This window comes from Salvia splendens, chromosome 11 (genome assembly GCF_004379255.2).
Source record: "Salvia splendens isolate huo1 chromosome 11, SspV2, whole genome shotgun sequence".
NCBI classification, from domain to species: Eukaryota; Viridiplantae; Streptophyta; class Magnoliopsida; order Lamiales; family Lamiaceae; genus Salvia; species Salvia splendens.
Genome location: NC_056042.1, coordinates 7,643,176 through 7,662,333, shown reverse-complemented (window position 1 = coordinate 7,662,333; position 19,158 = coordinate 7,643,176). Strand labels below are relative to the sequence as shown.

The 19,158-nt window shown below is 38.0% G+C and overlaps 1 protein-coding gene across 1 annotated transcript; it reads left to right on the top strand.

Annotated features, from left to right (window-relative positions):
• The first annotated feature begins 11,315 nt into the window (after positions 1 to 11,315).
• LOC121753689 (uncharacterized protein At4g22758-like) lies at positions 11,316 to 12,802 on the top strand. The gene is made up of 2 exons (XM_042148928.1): positions 11,316 to 11,987; positions 12,342 to 12,802. Exons 1-2 carry the CDS (start codon positions 11,756 to 11,758, stop codon positions 12,518 to 12,520), a joined length of 411 nt encoding a protein of 136 aa, XP_042004862.1. The 5' UTR covers positions 11,316 to 11,755; the 3' UTR covers positions 12,521 to 12,802.
• Positions 12,803 to 19,158: the final 6,356 nt, after the last annotated feature.

Below are 19,158 nucleotides of genomic sequence, written 5' to 3'. Positions count from 1 at the left end.
GCCTAAAAAAGAAGTATGCATATATTGATTTATTACTAAATACTATTAATATAAGCTGGTCCTACGAAGGTTGCGGTGTCAAAAAAGAGTACCTATACTACTTCTAATTAATATCGTTTCGGAATGTTTCTACTTTGAATAATTAATACTTGCAATTAAAAACTTGGGTTAATACGTACTACCATAGTTACCCCTAGTTACAAATTGCATATAATGATTTGTTAACACCAGTTAATTAGCAATAAATGTGTGATAATATAATGTTGTACTCCTAAAATTTATAGCATCTATCTTTTACTTGAATTCGAACATTTAGTAAATATTTATATATTAATGTAAAACTAATGGTTGAAATAACATTTTAAAGCAGACATGTAATAAACAAACAGAGTGGACGGAGTAGGAAAATTCCACTAGAAATAAAGTAGACTAAAAAGGTGTTTATCACATTAGTCCACATATATTGGACCGTACATGTCAATTAATCTATTTATTTATTTATTTTATAATATAGATTTTTGTGGACAGACAAATCCACTAATATTAAACATTGCCGGCCAATAAAAAAATTCTTTGCAGGTCCACTTTGTCCGTATAAAATTCTTAGACGATCAAATCGAATTCTTTCCACTACTTTGTAGAAATAGGATATTAGTAATTACATATTTGCCTTAAAATCAAGAAGGATAGTGATAAAATGTAAACTTTATAATACAATGTAAAATTTTAAGATTTTTATTTCAACACATCATCAATCGTTGACACTATGTTGACATTTTTTGTTGCTATTATTTTGTCATATGTTGACATTTTCTAATGGTCCAGATCATAATTTGGAATTTATACAATATTTAGAGCTTGTATTTGATTATGTCACAAATCAAGAATGGGCTATATAGATAATTGGATCGCATTCATCCGCATCACTTTAATTGTTAGCTTCGATTCACTTTTATTTTAGTTAATTTTGAAACTATATATTGGCAGAATTTTATCTAGTCATTATGCGAAAAATATGTCAATTTATATTAATAATACTACTAAAGTCCTCATTTATATTAAAAACGATGTGTTTTATTTCCAAAGCCAAGTCAAAGCAGAAAGCTGGAAAAGTGAAAATCAGATAAAGAATATATTTGGGGCTGACAAAGTCAAACATGAAAGGAAGATTGTGTGTTGAAAATAGTGGAAACGTGCATGTACATGCATCAAATTTATAGATTCGATTTCCTAAGTGATGAAAGGCTGCGTTATGAATTATGTGCATCATGTTAATGTTAATGCAATTGAATTGAGTGGAAGTTTATTTGTCAACATCACTCGTGGGGTTGTAATAGTTGGGTATAAATGTCGGCTGCCGTTTCATTAATCTTTTAATTTTCTTTGTCTAACAATGTTGTTTGAAGTTTATGTTATGTCACATTATGCATTAATGTACACTAGTCAGTTATGGACTCAATTTCCACCTTGAGTGCGTGTGAGAATAACTGGTGTAGGGTATATAGATTAAATGAGTTCTCTATCCTAATAGATTAGTCTTTTGGGTTGAGTTCTATTATTTGATCTATATCAATTGATGCTTTTATTGAGAGCACAAACATCTCGGAGTGGTGGCCGGGCAACGAACTCGCTGTGATCAACGAGTATGTTTAGGGCCGACTCGGATTGGTGGCCGAGCAAAGAATCCGCCGTGACCAACGTGGCTTGGCAAAGAATCAGCCGTGACAAATGTGGTCGTGGCCAACGAGGACGTTGACCCTTAAAGAAGGGTCGAAAGTTAAGTACTCAATTCCCACATTGGTTGTGAAAACAACCGGTTATATAGACTAAATAAGCTCTTTCTCCTAATAAACTAGTCTTTGGGCTGTGTTATCTTGTTTGGTCTGTATCACATTTCCTCCATGATGAAATCATCACCCAATAATTATTGATTAATTTTGCCATTAAATAGTTGGTTTTCTAAAAAAATACTGTAATTTGCTTATTTCCGTTCGTGAATACATAATGTGTGGAGTACTATATGGTTGGAAAGTGGATGTCTTCATAGAAAATTTGTACTAAGAATAGAGTGCCACTATATAATGTCGCCCTATATATAGTTAAATTCATTGTGGCCAGAAAAAAAGGAGCTTTTTATTGATGCCAACCAGTTGCACTTGGACAATCTCATTCTGTATTTTACATTATTTCTATTAAAATGAACGACTATAATCTCCTATTACTAATCTAACAATGAAAACTTGCCTCAATTTTGTTAAAAGCCACAAGCTTTTCGCTGACGTGATCGATGCTACAGTAAGTGAGACCGCCGTTGTGGAGGAATGCACAGCACCGAGTGTTGTTATACTTCCTCCGTTCAGAAAAAATAAACATTTGAAACTCAGATTTTAATGCATAATTGATAAAGTAAAAGTAAAATAAAGAAAAGTTATTGAAGTATTATTAGAGGAGAATGAGATTAATCTCATTAGAGAGAAAAAACTTTTTTTTTTAAATGGAATTGGTCTAATTTTAAGAGATCACAAAAAAATAAATGTGCTCTATTTTTAAGTATGAAGGAAGTATTTTATTTAAATTATAATAATATTAATTTTTTTTATAAAATATTAAAATGTGTGTAACAACATCCCACGTGATGTATTCCCCCACACGGGTTAGAAGAAAAGTTGAACTATAGTGGAATTAAATGCTTAAAGTCTTCAACAACTCATATTAGAGCATTAGCAATGGGGCGCCCTAAGGGATGCCCTAAAGTCCGCCCTATGCACCGTCACGTCAGCATTTTATCCTCCTACCCTTGTACCTGCAGTGGGGCGCCCTATAAGCCGCCATTTTCTTTATTTGGATATTTAAATAACTACAAAAATTGGAAAAAAAACCTTCATTTCATTTAAAATTAATACATTACAATACGAATTTAAAAAAATACGCATTCTCAACGACGGCGGTTACGGGCCCAAACTTCTTCAACCATGTCGTTCGTGAGCTGAACGTGGTTCATTTTTGTTTGTGAGAGATTATCGAAATATTCGTATGGAATGTGAGAGATGAGAGAAATGTTCGTATGAAAAATAGAATGACAAACGAGGTTTAAATAGACAAAAATACGAGAAAAAACCGAAAACGTGTTGCATCGTCCGCGTCGCCCACAATGAGTGGACGATGGAGCGGACGATGCCCTATCGTCCGCGTATCGTCCGCGGACGATCTATAGGGCGCGGACACCCACAGTGGGCGGACGATGGCGCGCCCGAGGCATGGGGCGGCCTATCGTCCGCCCCATTGCGGATGCTCTTAGAGCAAAAATTTTCTAGTCTAGAGCTCTAGGCATACCAAATCCAAACTTCAGCTCTATTCTTAACGAATTATTTGTTTCACTACTTCAGTTTTGGGCTTTTTCTATTATAAATAATCAAATATTTCAAGCCCATATCACCCTTAATGCATAACATGAAATAAAAATATTTAAATTAAATGGAAATAATCTTCTTTTAAGTGACACTGTTACAAAATGGAGTAAAATTGTTTGCCAGACCTATCATTCGAAATTAAATGAATTTATTCACTGGGTTTTCATAAAATGCCCATTTCAGTTCATTCATCATATTGATATGTTTACCGGATATTTAAATAATGAATTGGGCGCTTTATCGTCATAATGGGCCAGAATTGTCGTGGGCTAGATCTGGATGAAATTTATGGAGCATTAAAAAGGATAAATCGATTTTCAAGCATGCCTTGTTTGTTTTGCTTAAATGCAAGGTATTCAAGTAAAATGAGTTTTCAATATAGGTTTCCTTCCAAAAAAGTACTCCTTGCGTCCCTTTGTAGCTTGAGTCACAAATCTTCTTGGGCTATGTGTTCTTCTTCATTTTTTTAAGCAAAACATAACTCGTTTACTCTCTCTTACTTTATTCTTTCTCACCTTTCTATTTTATTCTATTTTATATTTTATTTTCTCTTCGCGTAACTTGCTGAACATAATTTTCTTTAATTTTGTGTCCAAAAGAAATAACGAGGAAGTATGTATCCAAAATTCCAATATTCAAAATTAAATAATTTGGGCTTCAAATTGGGTTATTTGGGTTGATGAGTAAGTGGATGTAGTAGGGTGCGTATTGGGCCTAACTCAAAAAAGACGTTTTAGTATGTTACGAAATTATAACTATTTTTTAATACCATGCTTTTTAAGCAAAATTATATTGGTAGTAACGATCTAAATAGATTCTAGATTACTACTGAAAATGGCATCACGTTCTATCTTATTTAATTATATGTAAAAAACTCAATATTGTTCAAAATAATTATGTTCGATACGTCAAACCAAACTTATCCTATCTTCTTTAATTATATCGATAAAAAAACATACTCAATGTGCACATATCTTTATAAATATGAAGTTATTGACTTATGAACTCAATAAGGTAAAATAGCCTGTTATTAATGAGACTCCTTATTGATACTTAAAATTACTACTCCATCCGTCTCATCACATGTGATGGATTTCTTTTGGCACAGAAATTAAGAAAATGATATGTATTGAGTTAAAGTGGAGAGAGTAAAGCATAAGAGAGGAAAAAGTAAGAGAGATAAAGAGAGAATAAAGTAAGAGATGATTGGAGTTTTGTTTTTAGCTAAAAAAGGAAATCAATCACTTGAGATGGAACAACCTAAAATGGAAGGTTATTACTTGAGGTGGGACGGACGGAGTATAAATCACTTGAGATGGAACAACCTAAAATGAAATAGATGAATAATTGGTGACCCTCATTATTTTAATTTTAAAATTAGTAGTACTAACTAAAGAGTTAGATGAAAATGAGAAGGAACATGATAAGTGAATAATTGAGGTTTGTACCTTATCTTATTCAACTAATCTTATTCCAAAATCATGAGACATGAGGCTGTCAGTTTTGAAGCCGCTTTAGGCCATCCTCAATAGGAATAGCCCAGCAATAGCCCAGCCATAGCCTAGCCACTGCCACATCATCAGCACTAAAAATCCTCCTGCCACATCATAAATAGCCCAGCCATAGCCTAGCCACATCATAAATAGCCCAGCCACATCAATAGCCACATCACTAATAACAATTATATAAAATGACATAATTAACAATCACACAATATACGGAATTTAATTTACGAGACATATACGGGAAAAGTTTAATAATACTATTAAAATTTAAAAAAGTACAATAATTTAAAAAAAGTACATTAATTTTTTAAAAAAATACATTAATAAAAAAGAGTGACAATTCACTCCTCGTCTCCGTCGTCGTCGCCTCCGTCGCCACCATCGCCGCCGCCACCATCGCCGTCGCCTCCGCCGCCTACGCCGCTGCCGCCGCCACCGGTCTCCCTCCGTATAGCCTCCAACTCGTCCTGCAGGCTCATGAGCAAGGTTTGAAGCACGCTCTTCTCCACGGGATCCGTCGCCACCCGCCATTCGGCCATCGTCTTGATCAACTGAGCGCGCGTTTGGGCGCGAGCGAAGAATTTGAGCTCCTGGGTGGATTGGCCAAGGGGGGATGCCGACTGGACCTCCTGGGAAGCCCCGGCGTTCCCTCTCGCCGCCTGCTGAGCGCGCTTGCGCCCAATCGGGCGAGGTCGGCCACCGACCGAACGCGGCGTGGGGAACTCCTGCGTCATCTCGGGGAGGTCGTGGGAACCTCCACTGCTGCCGCTGTAATCGCCGGTGTAGTTCAGTCGTTGCTTCTTCGGCCAGCCAGAGTCGACACCTACTCGGAACTTCTCGGACCCGCTCAGTACAAGATAGCAGTTCCAGTAGGTGAAGTCCTTGTATAAACCCTTCAGTGGGAAGGCTTTCTCCGCTATTCTCCTGCAGTCATCCTCCGTTTGGCCACTGCTCATCATGCGGAGTGCGTTGGTGTACAAACCTGAAAATCAGGAGACCGCCGCCCTAATTCGGTTCCAGCCCTTCCGGCAATCCTCCCCGTTGCAGGGCCTCCCCTCCGGGCAAAATCTCTGGTAGGCTGCTGCTATCTTGCCCCACATGTTGACGATCCTTTGCTCGTTCGAAACGAGAGGATCGTCGCAAACACTCACCCACGCCTTGCTGAGCGCGACGTTCTCGTCGTCCATCCACCTCCTCCGTACCTCCTCCTCACCCGGCTGCGACGACTTGCCGACCTTCTTCTTGCCCTTCTTCTTTGGGGCGCCACGCCCCGGCACTACCCCCCTTGAACTAGAGTCTCCGGAGCTCCGAGAGTATCAAACCCCAACTCATCTAAGAAGAAACTATCAAACCCCAAGGGTGTTTGGGTCGATGTGTGCGAAGACCCAGTCGAAAAATCAAAACTGGGGCGATAGACATCCCCCGCCGTCGCCGGGGACCCCCCAGGAGTCCCCTGTGTAGCCGGTACGACCCCCGGAGTCCCCTGTGTAGCCGGTACGACCCCCGGAGTCCACTGTGTCGCCGGTACGACCCCCAGAGTCCACTGTGTCGCCGGTGCTCCCCCGGGCATCATCTGCATCCCGGGTACCCACCCCGGTATCGGCGGAAACCCCCCGGCGGACTCCCCCCCATTGGGGCCCGGGCATCATCTGCTGCCACGGGTACATGTTGTAGTACCCGGGCACCTGACCCCATCCACTTCCCACAGGGATCGTCGGAGTTTGTGACCCGCTACTCCCGGAACTAGGCTCGTTGTTGAGATCCATTTCCCGTTGTTGATCTTGAACAGAAATTAAGATAGAGAGAGTACTCGTTAAAACAAGTGGTGCGAATGAAAATGACGAGCAAAGCGCGTATATATAGTGTTTCGGAAAATGACGATCCGGGCGCTGCAATAGCGCCGAACGGACCGCCCAGCCGACCGCCCAGCGCCACATAACCGCCCAGCGCTACGCGGTTTCTCTCTCCACTCAGCTGCTGGGCGGCTGCAATAGACCGCCCAGCGAACCGCCCAGCGCCGGCGCTCGGCTGGGCGGTCGCTGGGCGCCTATTGTGGATGGTCTTATAGTCGGTGGGGTTCACTTGACTCACCTACCATATGATATGATATAAGGAAAGTAATAACTTCCATAGCCTTTTAACTTGGCATGTGCTTTAAAAAGTTGTTTGAAAATAAAGAGAGAAAAGTGGAATAATAAATTATGAGTGTAAAAAGTTAGTAGAATATGAGATCGAAAAATACAGGGAGAAAGTGAGTGGAGTTATAAATTGTGAGTGTAAAAAGTTAATAGAATATGAGATCGAAAAATACAGGGAGAAAGTGAGTGGAGTTATATATTGTGAGTGTAAAAAGTTAATAGAATATGAGATCCGCATATTAAAAGTGGATAAAGTAAATGGTCCAATTAAACGTGGACAACCATAAATAGCTACTACATCCGTCCCACAATAGGAGTCACATTTGGTGTGGTCACGTGTTTTTAGAAATGTAAAAAATAGTGGATTGCAAAAATTAGTGGAATATGAGACCCACTTTTTTATATTAGTTTTATAAGAAAATGTGAGTGTAGTGAGTTAGTGGAACGTGGATCATACTTACCATTTATGGTAAAGTAAAATGTGACTCTTATTATGGACGTATCGAAATGGCAAAATGTGACTTAATGGGACGTAAGTAGTATTTAAATGATGGACAGAGGGAGTATCTATGGCCTATGTTGAAGTATGACGGAATAAGGTATTATCATCATCGAGCTTATATGCTTATTGTATTTCAAAATTTAAAAATTTCTCGCTGGGAGTTTGATCATTTTGGTGCATCTGATGCACAAATCGAAAAAAACTTGGGCAAATTTATTAGAGCTTTTTTTTATAGAAATTTAATCTCTCATTGCAGCAAAAAAAACGATTTCGTCGCCTTGGCGGCCCCCACATTCCGGCCCTACATCATGTGAGGGGGTTTAATTATGGTACGCAGTAGCCAGTTAAGGGGAGGCCTAACCTACTGGCTGCCAGAAGTCCATCTCCCAAGGCCTCATACTTGTGATAGTGCACTACCACAACTAAATTGAGTCTTTTTTAATAAAAAAACGTCTAATCACTTTTACTTTATTCTATCACTTACTTTACTCTTTTTATCTCTCATATTTTATTCATCTATCAATACTATTTTATTTTTATTTAATTCATTTAATACAATTTCTTAAAAGTCTTTATAATGATAATGTTTCTTATTTTTATCAATTAGTATTAATAGTGTTGTAGTATGTCATTGAAGTGTGATAGCTATTTTGTACTATCTCCGTCCCACAATAATTGTCACTCTTATTGTGGGAGCGAGTTTTAAGAAATGTAAAGAGAAGTTGGTTGGAAAAGTTAGTGGCTTGTGGGACTCACTTTTTTATATTGGTATTATAATAAAATGTGAGTGAAGTAAGTTAGTGGAATGTGTGACCTACTTACTATTTATGGTAAAAATGAAGTGTGACAATTACTGTGGGATGGACTGAAAGGGAAAATAGTGGCAATTATTGTGGGACGAAGGGAGTATTAGATATTTTATAATGTTCCAATTAATATTTTTTAAAAAAGTTAGATTTAATTAATTAAAATATTTTTTATTTATATAGGAGTATATTGTTATTGTACATTTCTTATTCGAATTATCTGTTTGTACCATTTGATCTTTACTCACACATATTTTCTTTATTTGTATATCTTATTCTAATTAAGTCATGCCCACTGATCATTACTCACAAATCTTCTCTTTATCATTAATTTTGTTGTTTTTACTCCACTTAAATCATAAATTGAAACTGTACTCCCTCCGTCCCATGTTATTGACACTTTTATATTTGTAAATGTTTAGTTCATTAGGGAGTAGTAAATTATTCATTTAGAGTGGGACAAGATAAGTACATTTCTATTTTTTAAAATTTTCACATTGCTTTGGATTCTTATTTTCTATATATTTATTATATGAGGGAACATCTTTTTTAGACACCAACTATCCCAAATGAGCAAATTTGGTCCGTAACATTTCATAATATCTTTTAAGGTCTATCAACTATAAATTAATATCAATTCAACTACTTTTTGGCTATTTCCAATATTTTCATGACCAAAGTATCCTTAAGGCCAATGAGGGCAATTCAATCTATTTACCCTCTCATTTTCATTAAAGTAGTAGTATGTAATTTGGGATAGTTGATGTACCAAAAAAGATGTTCCCTCTAGTTTTAATTTTAATATAAAAATATCTTAATGATATTAATATTCCATTACTATTAATTATATACGTTTAGTTTTACTTATTTGTAATATTTTAAATCATTGTACTATATTTAATATTAATAGTGAAATAACTTAGATATAAATATATGTAAACATTATAGTTATACAACATTTGTATATAAACGTAGTTCAATTTATTAGATGGAATATTAATTTTTCAATCTTAAAGCTATATATAGAATATGTTATTTTTAAGTGCAATGCAAAATTGATGATTAAAATAAATTAAAATTTATTAACATACATAGAATCTTAAATAATTCAAAAAGCTTAGTTTTATTTTATCTACTCTTATGTAGTAATTGTAGTCTAAAAATATTAGTTGAAATTATCAATAATCAATTTAATAAAAAAGACAATGACATTCTTAGTTGAATATATGATTAATTTAAATCTATGATTTTTAATTAAATAAAAAATCAATTGTTGCAATCAATTGTTTAATATCGCAATGTCGCGTCTTAATATTATCATTAGGCCATTTACAACATCATGAAAACTGTTCATAGTTCTCATATCTATTCCCTAGACTATTCGTGAATCATATTTTTTCTACTTTATTAAATTTTTATTTCAATGTAGTATATATTATATATTATGATTAACTTAAATTTTCAGTTTAACAAATTATGAGATTCATTAAAATAAAATATTTATCTTAGTTTTATTTAAATAATTGAGAATGTAACCATACAAAAGTATTAACTAGCACTTGAAAGTAATATCATAGTATTCAAATAAGGTATGGTATATATTAGTAATAATAGTATAAGACCTATTAAACTTAATCCCAAATAAATTAGAAGAAAGAAAAAAAGTGAATGAATAAATAGATTGAATTGCCCTTAATTGACTTAAGGATACTTTGGTCATGAAAATATTGAAAATAGCTAAAAAGTAGTTGAATTGATATTAATTTATAGTTGATGGACCTTAAAAGATATTATGAAATATTACAGACCAAATTTGTTCATTTGAGATAGTTGGTGTACTAAAAAAGATGTTCCCTCTTAATATATTTTGTACTATTCATTATTTGAACTCTTATGCCCTAGGGTGTTAATACTAGTTTAGGAAATAATCCAGTTTTTTTGGCAGTCCCTATCATTACAATTTCGCCAAACCATGTGCTATAGCCCAGCGATACACATGATAAATCTTAGAACAGCTCTATTTTTGGAGTATAAAATAAAACTACTACCACCATTTTTTTCAGCAATAAATGTACATTAATAATAATCAATAAAGTTGAAAAGATATGTGATTTTTGCCTCAAAAGTCCAATTCTCTACATTAACAATTGCTCTATCCTTTTCAATCCCAAAACCACGTGATGCCGTTCGAATTGAATATCGATTTAACGCATTTTTTTCGTGTTTTACCAACCAAGAAGAGAAACTTTGAATTAGTACTAGTATTATACTCCATCCGTTCCACTTTAGGAGTCGCGGTTGATCAATTTCGTGCATTTCGCTCTAAGAGTCCCAGTTGGGGTAAACTAATAAAAAAATGCTTACAATTCAATTTAAAAAGTATTAAAAGTGTGTCTCAATATCCACGACAACATTTATTTACTACACACTTTCTTAAAACATGTGCCAAAAGTGGGTCTCAATATCAACTATAATATTTATTTATTACACACTCGAACACTTTTTTAAAACATGTGCCCGACTCAACTGGGGCTCCTAAAACGAGATGGAGGAAGTAATTTTTTAATGAACAAAATATTACTCCTTTCCTCTAGACTAATTTATAAATAATACGTATTTTAATGCATAAATAGTAAAATAAGAAAAATATAAATATTGCAAGTAGTATTAGTCGAGTATATGGTTCATATTATTAATTGTTTAAAATTTTATATATTTAAAATTGATCTACTTAGGCGGACAATTCAAAATGTTCAGTATATTTGGATAAAAATTCATCGCAATCGCTCTCTCCACGAAATCATTATTTTCAAATAAAATTTCTAAATAAAACGAATCTAAGTCAGATTAAATATAAAAAAAAAAGAAATAATTTGACAGAGTCCTAACCTAAGCCTAATCGGAGATTCGTACACATCGCAAAAGATATAAATATACGCATCCCTTTACCTTTTCTGAAATCACAAACCCTCCTTTCAATTCGAATCGATTCCTCTCAAACTATCTTCCTCCGCCGCTGCCTCTCAATTTCGCTTTTGATTTGTGTTTTTTCCTCTCTCAATCCCCCTTTCCAGTTGTGCTTCTCAATCGTGATAATCCCAACCGATTCATAATTTCCCTTTGTGAATGGTGGAAATCTCGAGCGCACAATTGGTGGTCATCCCTTCTTCTTCTTCTCAAAGAAGAGGGGTTTCTCTTTCCACCGCCAGCTCCTTCTGCTTCGGCTCCTGCATGGAAGGCTGGTACTACCGCTGCCAAGGCCTTGACCCGTGAACCCCCGATTTCAATTTTTTTCGAACCCTAATTTTTTCCCCTCTTTCATTTAATTCTTTAGTTTTCTTTCTCCTTTCGTTAATTCTCAAATACACTAAGAAAATCGAAGGAAAAAATCACGATGTTGCTTTACAAGCAGAAGAAGAGTCAGGCGGCGAAGGTGAACCGGTTCCTGATTAGCGTTACGTTTCTGGGTAGCGCCGGTCCGATCCGGTTCGTGGTGAATGAGGAGGAGCTCGTTGCGGCTGTGATTGATAACGCTCTGAAATCGTATGCGCGTGAGGGCAGGCTTCCGATTCTTGGATCCGATCTCAATAATTTCATACTCTATTGCCCGATTACTGGAACTGAAGGTAGTCAATTCATCTTTTGATTGATGTGTTTTGCATTATTAGTTATTTTAAATCCTTTGATTTTGTATGATCCATCATTATAGATCAATACATTTACCACTTGTTTTTGCTGCACAATCAAGTTTAGCCTTATTTGATTTGCAGTTAGATAAAATTGGCTGCTTTTGAGGTCTAATTGAATCAATTGGGGGTTTAATAAACCCTATTTCTGGAATAATATTAGTACATCACAAGTTTTTGATTTTGCTCAATTGAAAGCTATTTTTGTTTAAATTGTAGGGAGCATGAGCTCAATTAAAGGTTTGATAATATTGGTTGGTTGTAGTGTTTACTGATCTATGATTTGTGTTGTAGCTCTGAGTCCCTGGGAGACTATTGGATCAGTGGGCGTGCGGAATTTTGTGTTATGCAAGAAGCCGGAAACAGAGAAGGCCATTGACAGCGAGAAGCTGCCTCCGATAGCTCGCAAGGGATCGGGCAGCTGGAAATCATGGTTCAACAAATCAATCAATCCCAAGATATGTTCTCACTAGATAAGTCATATTTACCTCTTTGGAGCTTCTGTTTGGGGTCTTTGCACTTTTGAATGATTTGGTTATCTGCATTTTGCTGGTTATTGTTTTTCTTTTTGTTTGTGTTTGGGGTTGGAATAATTGAACCTTTGTGGTTATGCACCCCTAATAAAAACAGAGTTGGTTGATTTTGATTCAGTCAATTCTTGGTTTGAAATTGTTTTTGTTTGCTACCACGATTGTACTCATCAACTTGTATTATTGGTGATTCTTCATTAATTATACTACTATCATTTTTATATAGCTCGACTTTCTTCTATTCAAGTTGGTTGTGCTTTCCGAGGTTTATTGTACTACTATTTTTTATTAAATCTTTTGGTTGCTGGGCGTTGAAGATCCGGGCTAATTCATATCAAACAATGTTAAATTATTGAAGTTGATTGATTCTTTATACTTATATTGCTGAAGGTAGGTCCCTTGTGCCGTCGTGCGCTGTGAATCTTAAATATTGTTGTTGATTAATGGAATATAGTTTATTGCAAGTGTGACGGCACTTATTTTATATCTCGTGTATTGGCTTATCATCCGAGTTCATTGGGTTGTTTTTATGGTCTTTGTTGATGGCAATGGCATACTGGGTTAATCACTTTGGCTGTCTATTCGAGTGTAATTGAGTTGTCAACTCTATATCGACCTCGTGATTTAAATTTTAACCATCGTAATTCTTAAACAATAATTGTCTTTATTACAAGTTACAACTAATTATGATGCTCCTGTATAATAAAAGCAAATATTATTCTGGCCTTGATGAGCATCTAAGGTCTAATTTTGTATGAGCATGTGTATATTATAGGTCTGATGTTGGCCGACAGAGTTTAATACGAAATTGATAATATATGATAAAGAAAAGACTAGTTCTGGTAGATAGACATCAAAATGAAACTAAAACATTGAAAATGAGTTAAAGAGGCCAAATGATTAAGTATTTGCTTTGGAGTACATTTAACAATAACTAAAGTTACTAGTATAAAATAAGTTATTATACAGTTAGCTCGCTTATTGAACTTATTCACAAACGGAGTAGTTGAATAATATCCTACTGAATTTTGATAAAATAAAAAAAAATATTAATGAGCCTGGCTAAGTAAGCTCAAAGTATTGTTTGGTAAGATGTCACCATGACTTCTCAATATACATGAATCATGACAGATGAACTTTCACAGGAGTTTAAAATTTGTCGGTGTTAGGATAACTCTTCTGCTTACAAAAACTATAAAGAGAATTTTGAATTAGAGAGAAAAAAAAATGATGAGAAATGAATTCGAATGGTATATGCTAGAAATAAACTAATCTTAATACGATACTAATATTCATAAATTTTTTAATATCAGGAAGAGATCAAATAGGATGAGTAATTTATTTTGTTGAATAGTTATAACCCATAAAGACTATTTTTCATGGCTATTAAGTGTTGAATGCCTTATATTGCCAAATACTACTGTACTAGTACTTTCTTTAAACATGTAAACAATAAACTCAAGTAGCCCATAAAAAATAAGTAGTAGTAGTGGTGCCGTTGCCCTAGTCGTGGTTCAATTCTGCATATGCAATTTTTGTGTATATAATTGATTTGTTGCCGATCGAGAATGTTGACATTTATTAGTTGTTTCGTCTTAAGAGCATCCGCAGCAGCGTCTCGCTGCGGGCTCGGTCTCGTCGCGTAGCTCGTGGAGAAGGGGCGGGACGTGGGCTGTCTCGCCACGCGCGTCGGCCACGTGGCGAGCAGCGGTTGGCGCGTGACGCCCACTCGCCGGCTGTGCTAGTGGGCGTCGGTTTAGGCTATTTAATTTTTTTTAAATCTGAATAATTAAAAAAAATGACCATTTTTTACCGTTTTTTTTTATTTTTATTTTTCTTTTTTCCCACATTCATCTATAAATAACACTACACACACACAATTCCCCTACCATTTTTTCCACACAAACACTACACTCTCACAAACACTATATCATCTCTCTTTCCTCTCCAATTTCTGCAAAAATGTCCGGTGAAGGAAACTCCGGCGGCGAGGGCGGCGGCTACGACTTGAACGCGTTTGTCGACTGGGAGCATGTACAATGTTTTGGGTGCTTCCTGTTCTGGTTCGTCGCCGAGCCCAAGGCTCGGCGACGCTTTCGGGGATGATTCGCCGGCGGAGTAGTTTTTATAATTTAAGGGTGCAATTTTTAATTTCTAGTATTTTAAATTATGTGTTTTTTATTTTTTTAGAATTTTAATTATGTGTTATTTTTATTTTCTTAGGATTTTAATTATGTGTTTTTTTTGTTTTTTAGGATTTTAAATTGTAATTTTTATTTATTTAATGAAGTGTGTTTTTATTAATTGAATTTGTTGGAAATAAAAATAAAAAATGAAATTTAATGAATAGTTAATGGATGAGATGATTAAAAGATGGAGGGATGCATGTGCTGTCTCTTAGTTAAGAGATGGGGTAAAAAGTGTAGTGAGGCCCATGAATAGTGAAAGGATGAGACAGTTAAAAGACGGTATTGAGACACGGATATGGATACCTAATTGGAACTTTCATAGTAACGATAGTCTTTATTCTTCATTTTATATAATCATTACTTGTGAATCATAAACAGGAAATTGACCCCAAAAATGATTATTGAATTACTTCCTTTAGAGCATCTCCAGTGGTTCTGGACATGCAATAGCCCTTCCATAGTCTTGCCACTGCCACATCATCAGCACTAAAATCCTCTTGCCACATCATCTGGACATGCAACTGGACAATCAACTGGACATGCAATAGCCCAACCACATCACTCAATTATGAAAAATGAACAATTAACAATCACACAAAATACGGAATTAAATATACGACACATATATGCGAAAATATACTATTTTCATTTAAATTAAAAAGTACATTTAAAAAAATTACATAATTTTAAATAAAAACTAACACCTTGCAATCCTCCGCGCCCACAACTCTTCAATTAAATCCTTTTGGAGTCGAATATGAGCATCCGTTTGACGCATGTCGGCATGTGCTTGGAGGAGGGCAATCTTCGGGGGTAGGCTTTCGGAGATACTGATCACTGAATACTTCAATCACGCCCCGACAGAAATACTTCATACATTCAATGGCAGTCGTCTCACCGATGTGGAGGTATTCGTCCCACATGTATGCCGAAGTCTCGTAGGCCAACTGCCTGATTGCCGCAATGCACTTTTGAATAGGGGTGTGGCCGGGTCTGCCAGCCGCATAGTGCCTGAAGCGGAAATACAGATATCGATGCTCCAAAGCGTTAACAATACGCATAAACAAGTCCCGCCTCATCCTAAAACGGCGCCTGAAATGGTTGGCGTTAAAACGCGGTTCCTCTGCGAAGTAATCTGTGAACAGACACTGATGTGCAGCTACATGATCACGATCAACCACTTCTCGACGGTGGACAACTGGTCGTGGGCGAGGTACCGCCGACTGCATATAACTCTGCAGCCATCGATCAACCTCAAGGCTCGTATAGGTATTTAGCTCTTCGTTCATCATAAGCTCGTACTCATCAGCATCCCCACCACGGCCACCACCACTACCACCGGCATTACTCATTTCTCGTTGTTGATCTTGTACAGAAATTAAGATAGAGAGAGTACTCGTTAAAACAAGTGGTGCGAATGAAAATGACGTCCAAAGCGCGTATGTATAGTGTTTCGAAAAAGTAAAAAAAAATTAAAAATCTGACGCCGGTATGACGCCGATCCGGGGCCTACAATGGCGCCGTGCGGATCGGCGTGAGAATCGGTGTCAGCCCAAGAATTAGCCTGGACACGCCGATTTTGACTCCGATTTCGCCGACGCCGGCTGCAATGGTTCGGCGTCAGCATCGGCGTCCGCGAAAAATTGGCGTGCCGGTGCCGACGCCGCCATTGGAGATGCTCTTATTGATTTATATGTGTACTGTCGTACGACGAATCCACAAGCTGCAAAACTCACGAGTTGGAAATAATTATTGATTAAGAGCATTAGCAATGGGGCGCCCTAAGGCGCGCCACGTCAGCAGTTTTATCCTCCTACCTCCCCACCTGCAGTGGGGCGCCCAAAGGCGCGCCCTAAGGTGCGCCCTATGGCGCGCCACATCATCATTTTATTGTTTTGTTTAATTAATTTAACTGTTTTCAAATAACAAGTAACGAGTAAATAAAAAACGGTATAAATAACAAACAGCTAAGTTTTAATAAAAAAAGTTACATCATTGAACTAATAAAAAAAAAAACTAAGTCGGACCAATTCTCAACTTCCGACGCAGCTCATCGAGTAACGTCCGGAGATATTCGGCTTCGTCGGGGTCGGTACACTTCTTGATGGCCCTGTGCGTCTGCAACATCGTCCTTGCCATCGACGCTGTTGCTAACGACTCAAACGCGGTGGCCGTCTGGGTCGGGAGCTCTACCGGGACCGGAGCTTGAGTTGCAGCGGTCGACGATGAGGTCGCGGTCGCCTTCCCCTTGGCCTTCGCAGCCTTGACGCTGGGAGGACGCCGGACGGACACCGGTGTTCCGGAACTCCCTTCATCCACGTACGTCCGGTTGAGGTCAACCGGGTGATTGCCGCTGCCGCTGCTCGTGTAATCACCAGCTTCAGTGGTCTTCGTCCTCTTCGGCGCACCAGTGTGCAGAATTCCACCTTGGAACTTCTGCTTGTCCCTCAAGAGCGCCCAGATAGCCTCGTGCTTGAAGTCGCCGTACATCGACCGGTACGACAACAGCGCTTTAGCGCGCACGTCGCTCAAGCTCTCGCCGCTCCCCTGTGACCGCGTGAACTTCTCGAACTCCACCGCGTACAAGTTCACTTGCTTCTTGACTTGATCCTAGTGCTTGCGGAGTTGCTCACGCTTGTGCTTGTACGCGGTCGGCGGCTTGACCGAATTGTAGAGGTCCGCGATGCGTTCCTAGTACGCGATCTGTCGCTGGTTGTTCGCGAATATCGGATCTTCCGATATATCTACCTAACACCGGGCCAAAGTGAGAGTTTCGTCGTCGTTGTAGTTCGTACGGCCGGGGGCGTACTCATCGCAATCACCGGGAGACGGCAACTTCTGCGTCCGCTGCCGGTTCCGCTTCTTTCTGGCTGGGGCGGAAGCGGTCGTGGCGGGTCGGGATCGGCCGCTGCGGTTGGGCGGTGCGGAGACGGCTCCATGTCAGACAACCCATACGATTCCGTACTGAAATCGGGATCGTAATGGGTGTTGGTGTCGAACGAAAGATAATCGCCGGGTTCTGTACCCGGCCAATGCGCTCCTGCGCTAAACGTAATACTATTGGGGCTTGAATCCATTTCGTAGTAATTATGTAAATGTAAGTTTCGAAAATGAAATCGAGTGAAATGAAATGTTACAAATGAACGGTATTTATAAAAAAACGAAACAGCGTGCCATCGTCCGCGGTTGATCGTCCGCGACCTCCACAATGGCGCGGACGATGGGCATCGTCCGCGGCCATCGTCCGCGACAGCCGCAATGGGGCGGACGATGGCGCGGACGATGACCATCGTCCTCGCTATCCTACGCGACCGAAGTATAGGGCGCGACTATCGTCCGCGCCCTATGGCGCGCACCCGCAATGGGTGCGGACGATGGATGGCGCAGACGATGCTCGCCATCGGGCGTGCCATCGTCCGCCCATTGCGGATGCCCTAAGTATTTATCTTGAGATGATAAAAATAATGTACTGAAACAAATCATTATTGGAATACCGAGTTTTCACTTTTCACTGGCTTAATGATGGATCTAACTAATAATAGGCATGTTAATGTTGACAACTAATTAAAACGCGGCAAAATGTTGACCACTAATCAGATTAGAGGTTAAGATTTATCTAAGAATTGGGGCGTAAAATTCATTCTATTTTATTTAACAAATATTTTCTCATGGCCATATATAGACTCAAAGTACTAGCTAGTATTTCTAACCATGGCGCAACTACAGACTCTCTCAAGTCTAAATGAGATATTAAGCATTAAAATCCACATTTTAAACTCTAATAATTTAATTTAATTTAATTCAATTCAATTCTATTCAATTGAGCACCTTAACTTTTAAAGCTTAAATTCAGAGAATTGAATATTTATTTATTGGGAGACTATTTTGGGACTAGTATGTGTTTTTTTTGCCAAACCTATAAAATGAAAGAACTTATGATAAGGAGTGGTGGTATCTCATACAATCAGGCCCGTCCCTTGGCCCGTGCGGCCTATGCGACCGCACAGGGCCCCCAATTTTCAGGGGCCTCTGAAATATTTCAGCCCATATACATGTATTCCTATTTTTTCAGCCCAACAAAGCTATTTCTCTTGTATAGCAACGCCCAGGCCTTTTTCTAGCACCGTGACTCCAATTCTGATCGAGGTTCGAAATGGTATATTTCTTTAATTATCATATAGCTTTAAAATGCATTGTCTTTTTTCCTATAGTGGTAGGCCTCATTTTAGATTTTTGTACAGGGCCTCTGATTTTGTCGGGACGGCGCTGCATACAATGATTGGACAATGTTTGTTGTAAGTTTATAATATTAGATGTAGTTTGCATGTGGTTCAATTTATTTGGGCAGTAGGAGTAACATGCTATTCCCTGCATCCGCACATGGAGATTACA

What these genes read in the sequence shown, in the direction of transcription:
- LOC121753689 (XM_042148928.1), top strand. Translation starts at nt 11,756, where the DNA reads ATGTTGCTTTACAAGCAGAAGAAGAGTCAGGCGGCGAAGGTGAACCGG. An exon ending in CCCGATTACTGGAACTGAAG is followed by an intron (nt 11,988 to 12,341) that starts GTAGTCAATTCA and finishes TTTGTGTTGTAG; the next exon opens with CTCTGAGTCCCTGGGAGACT.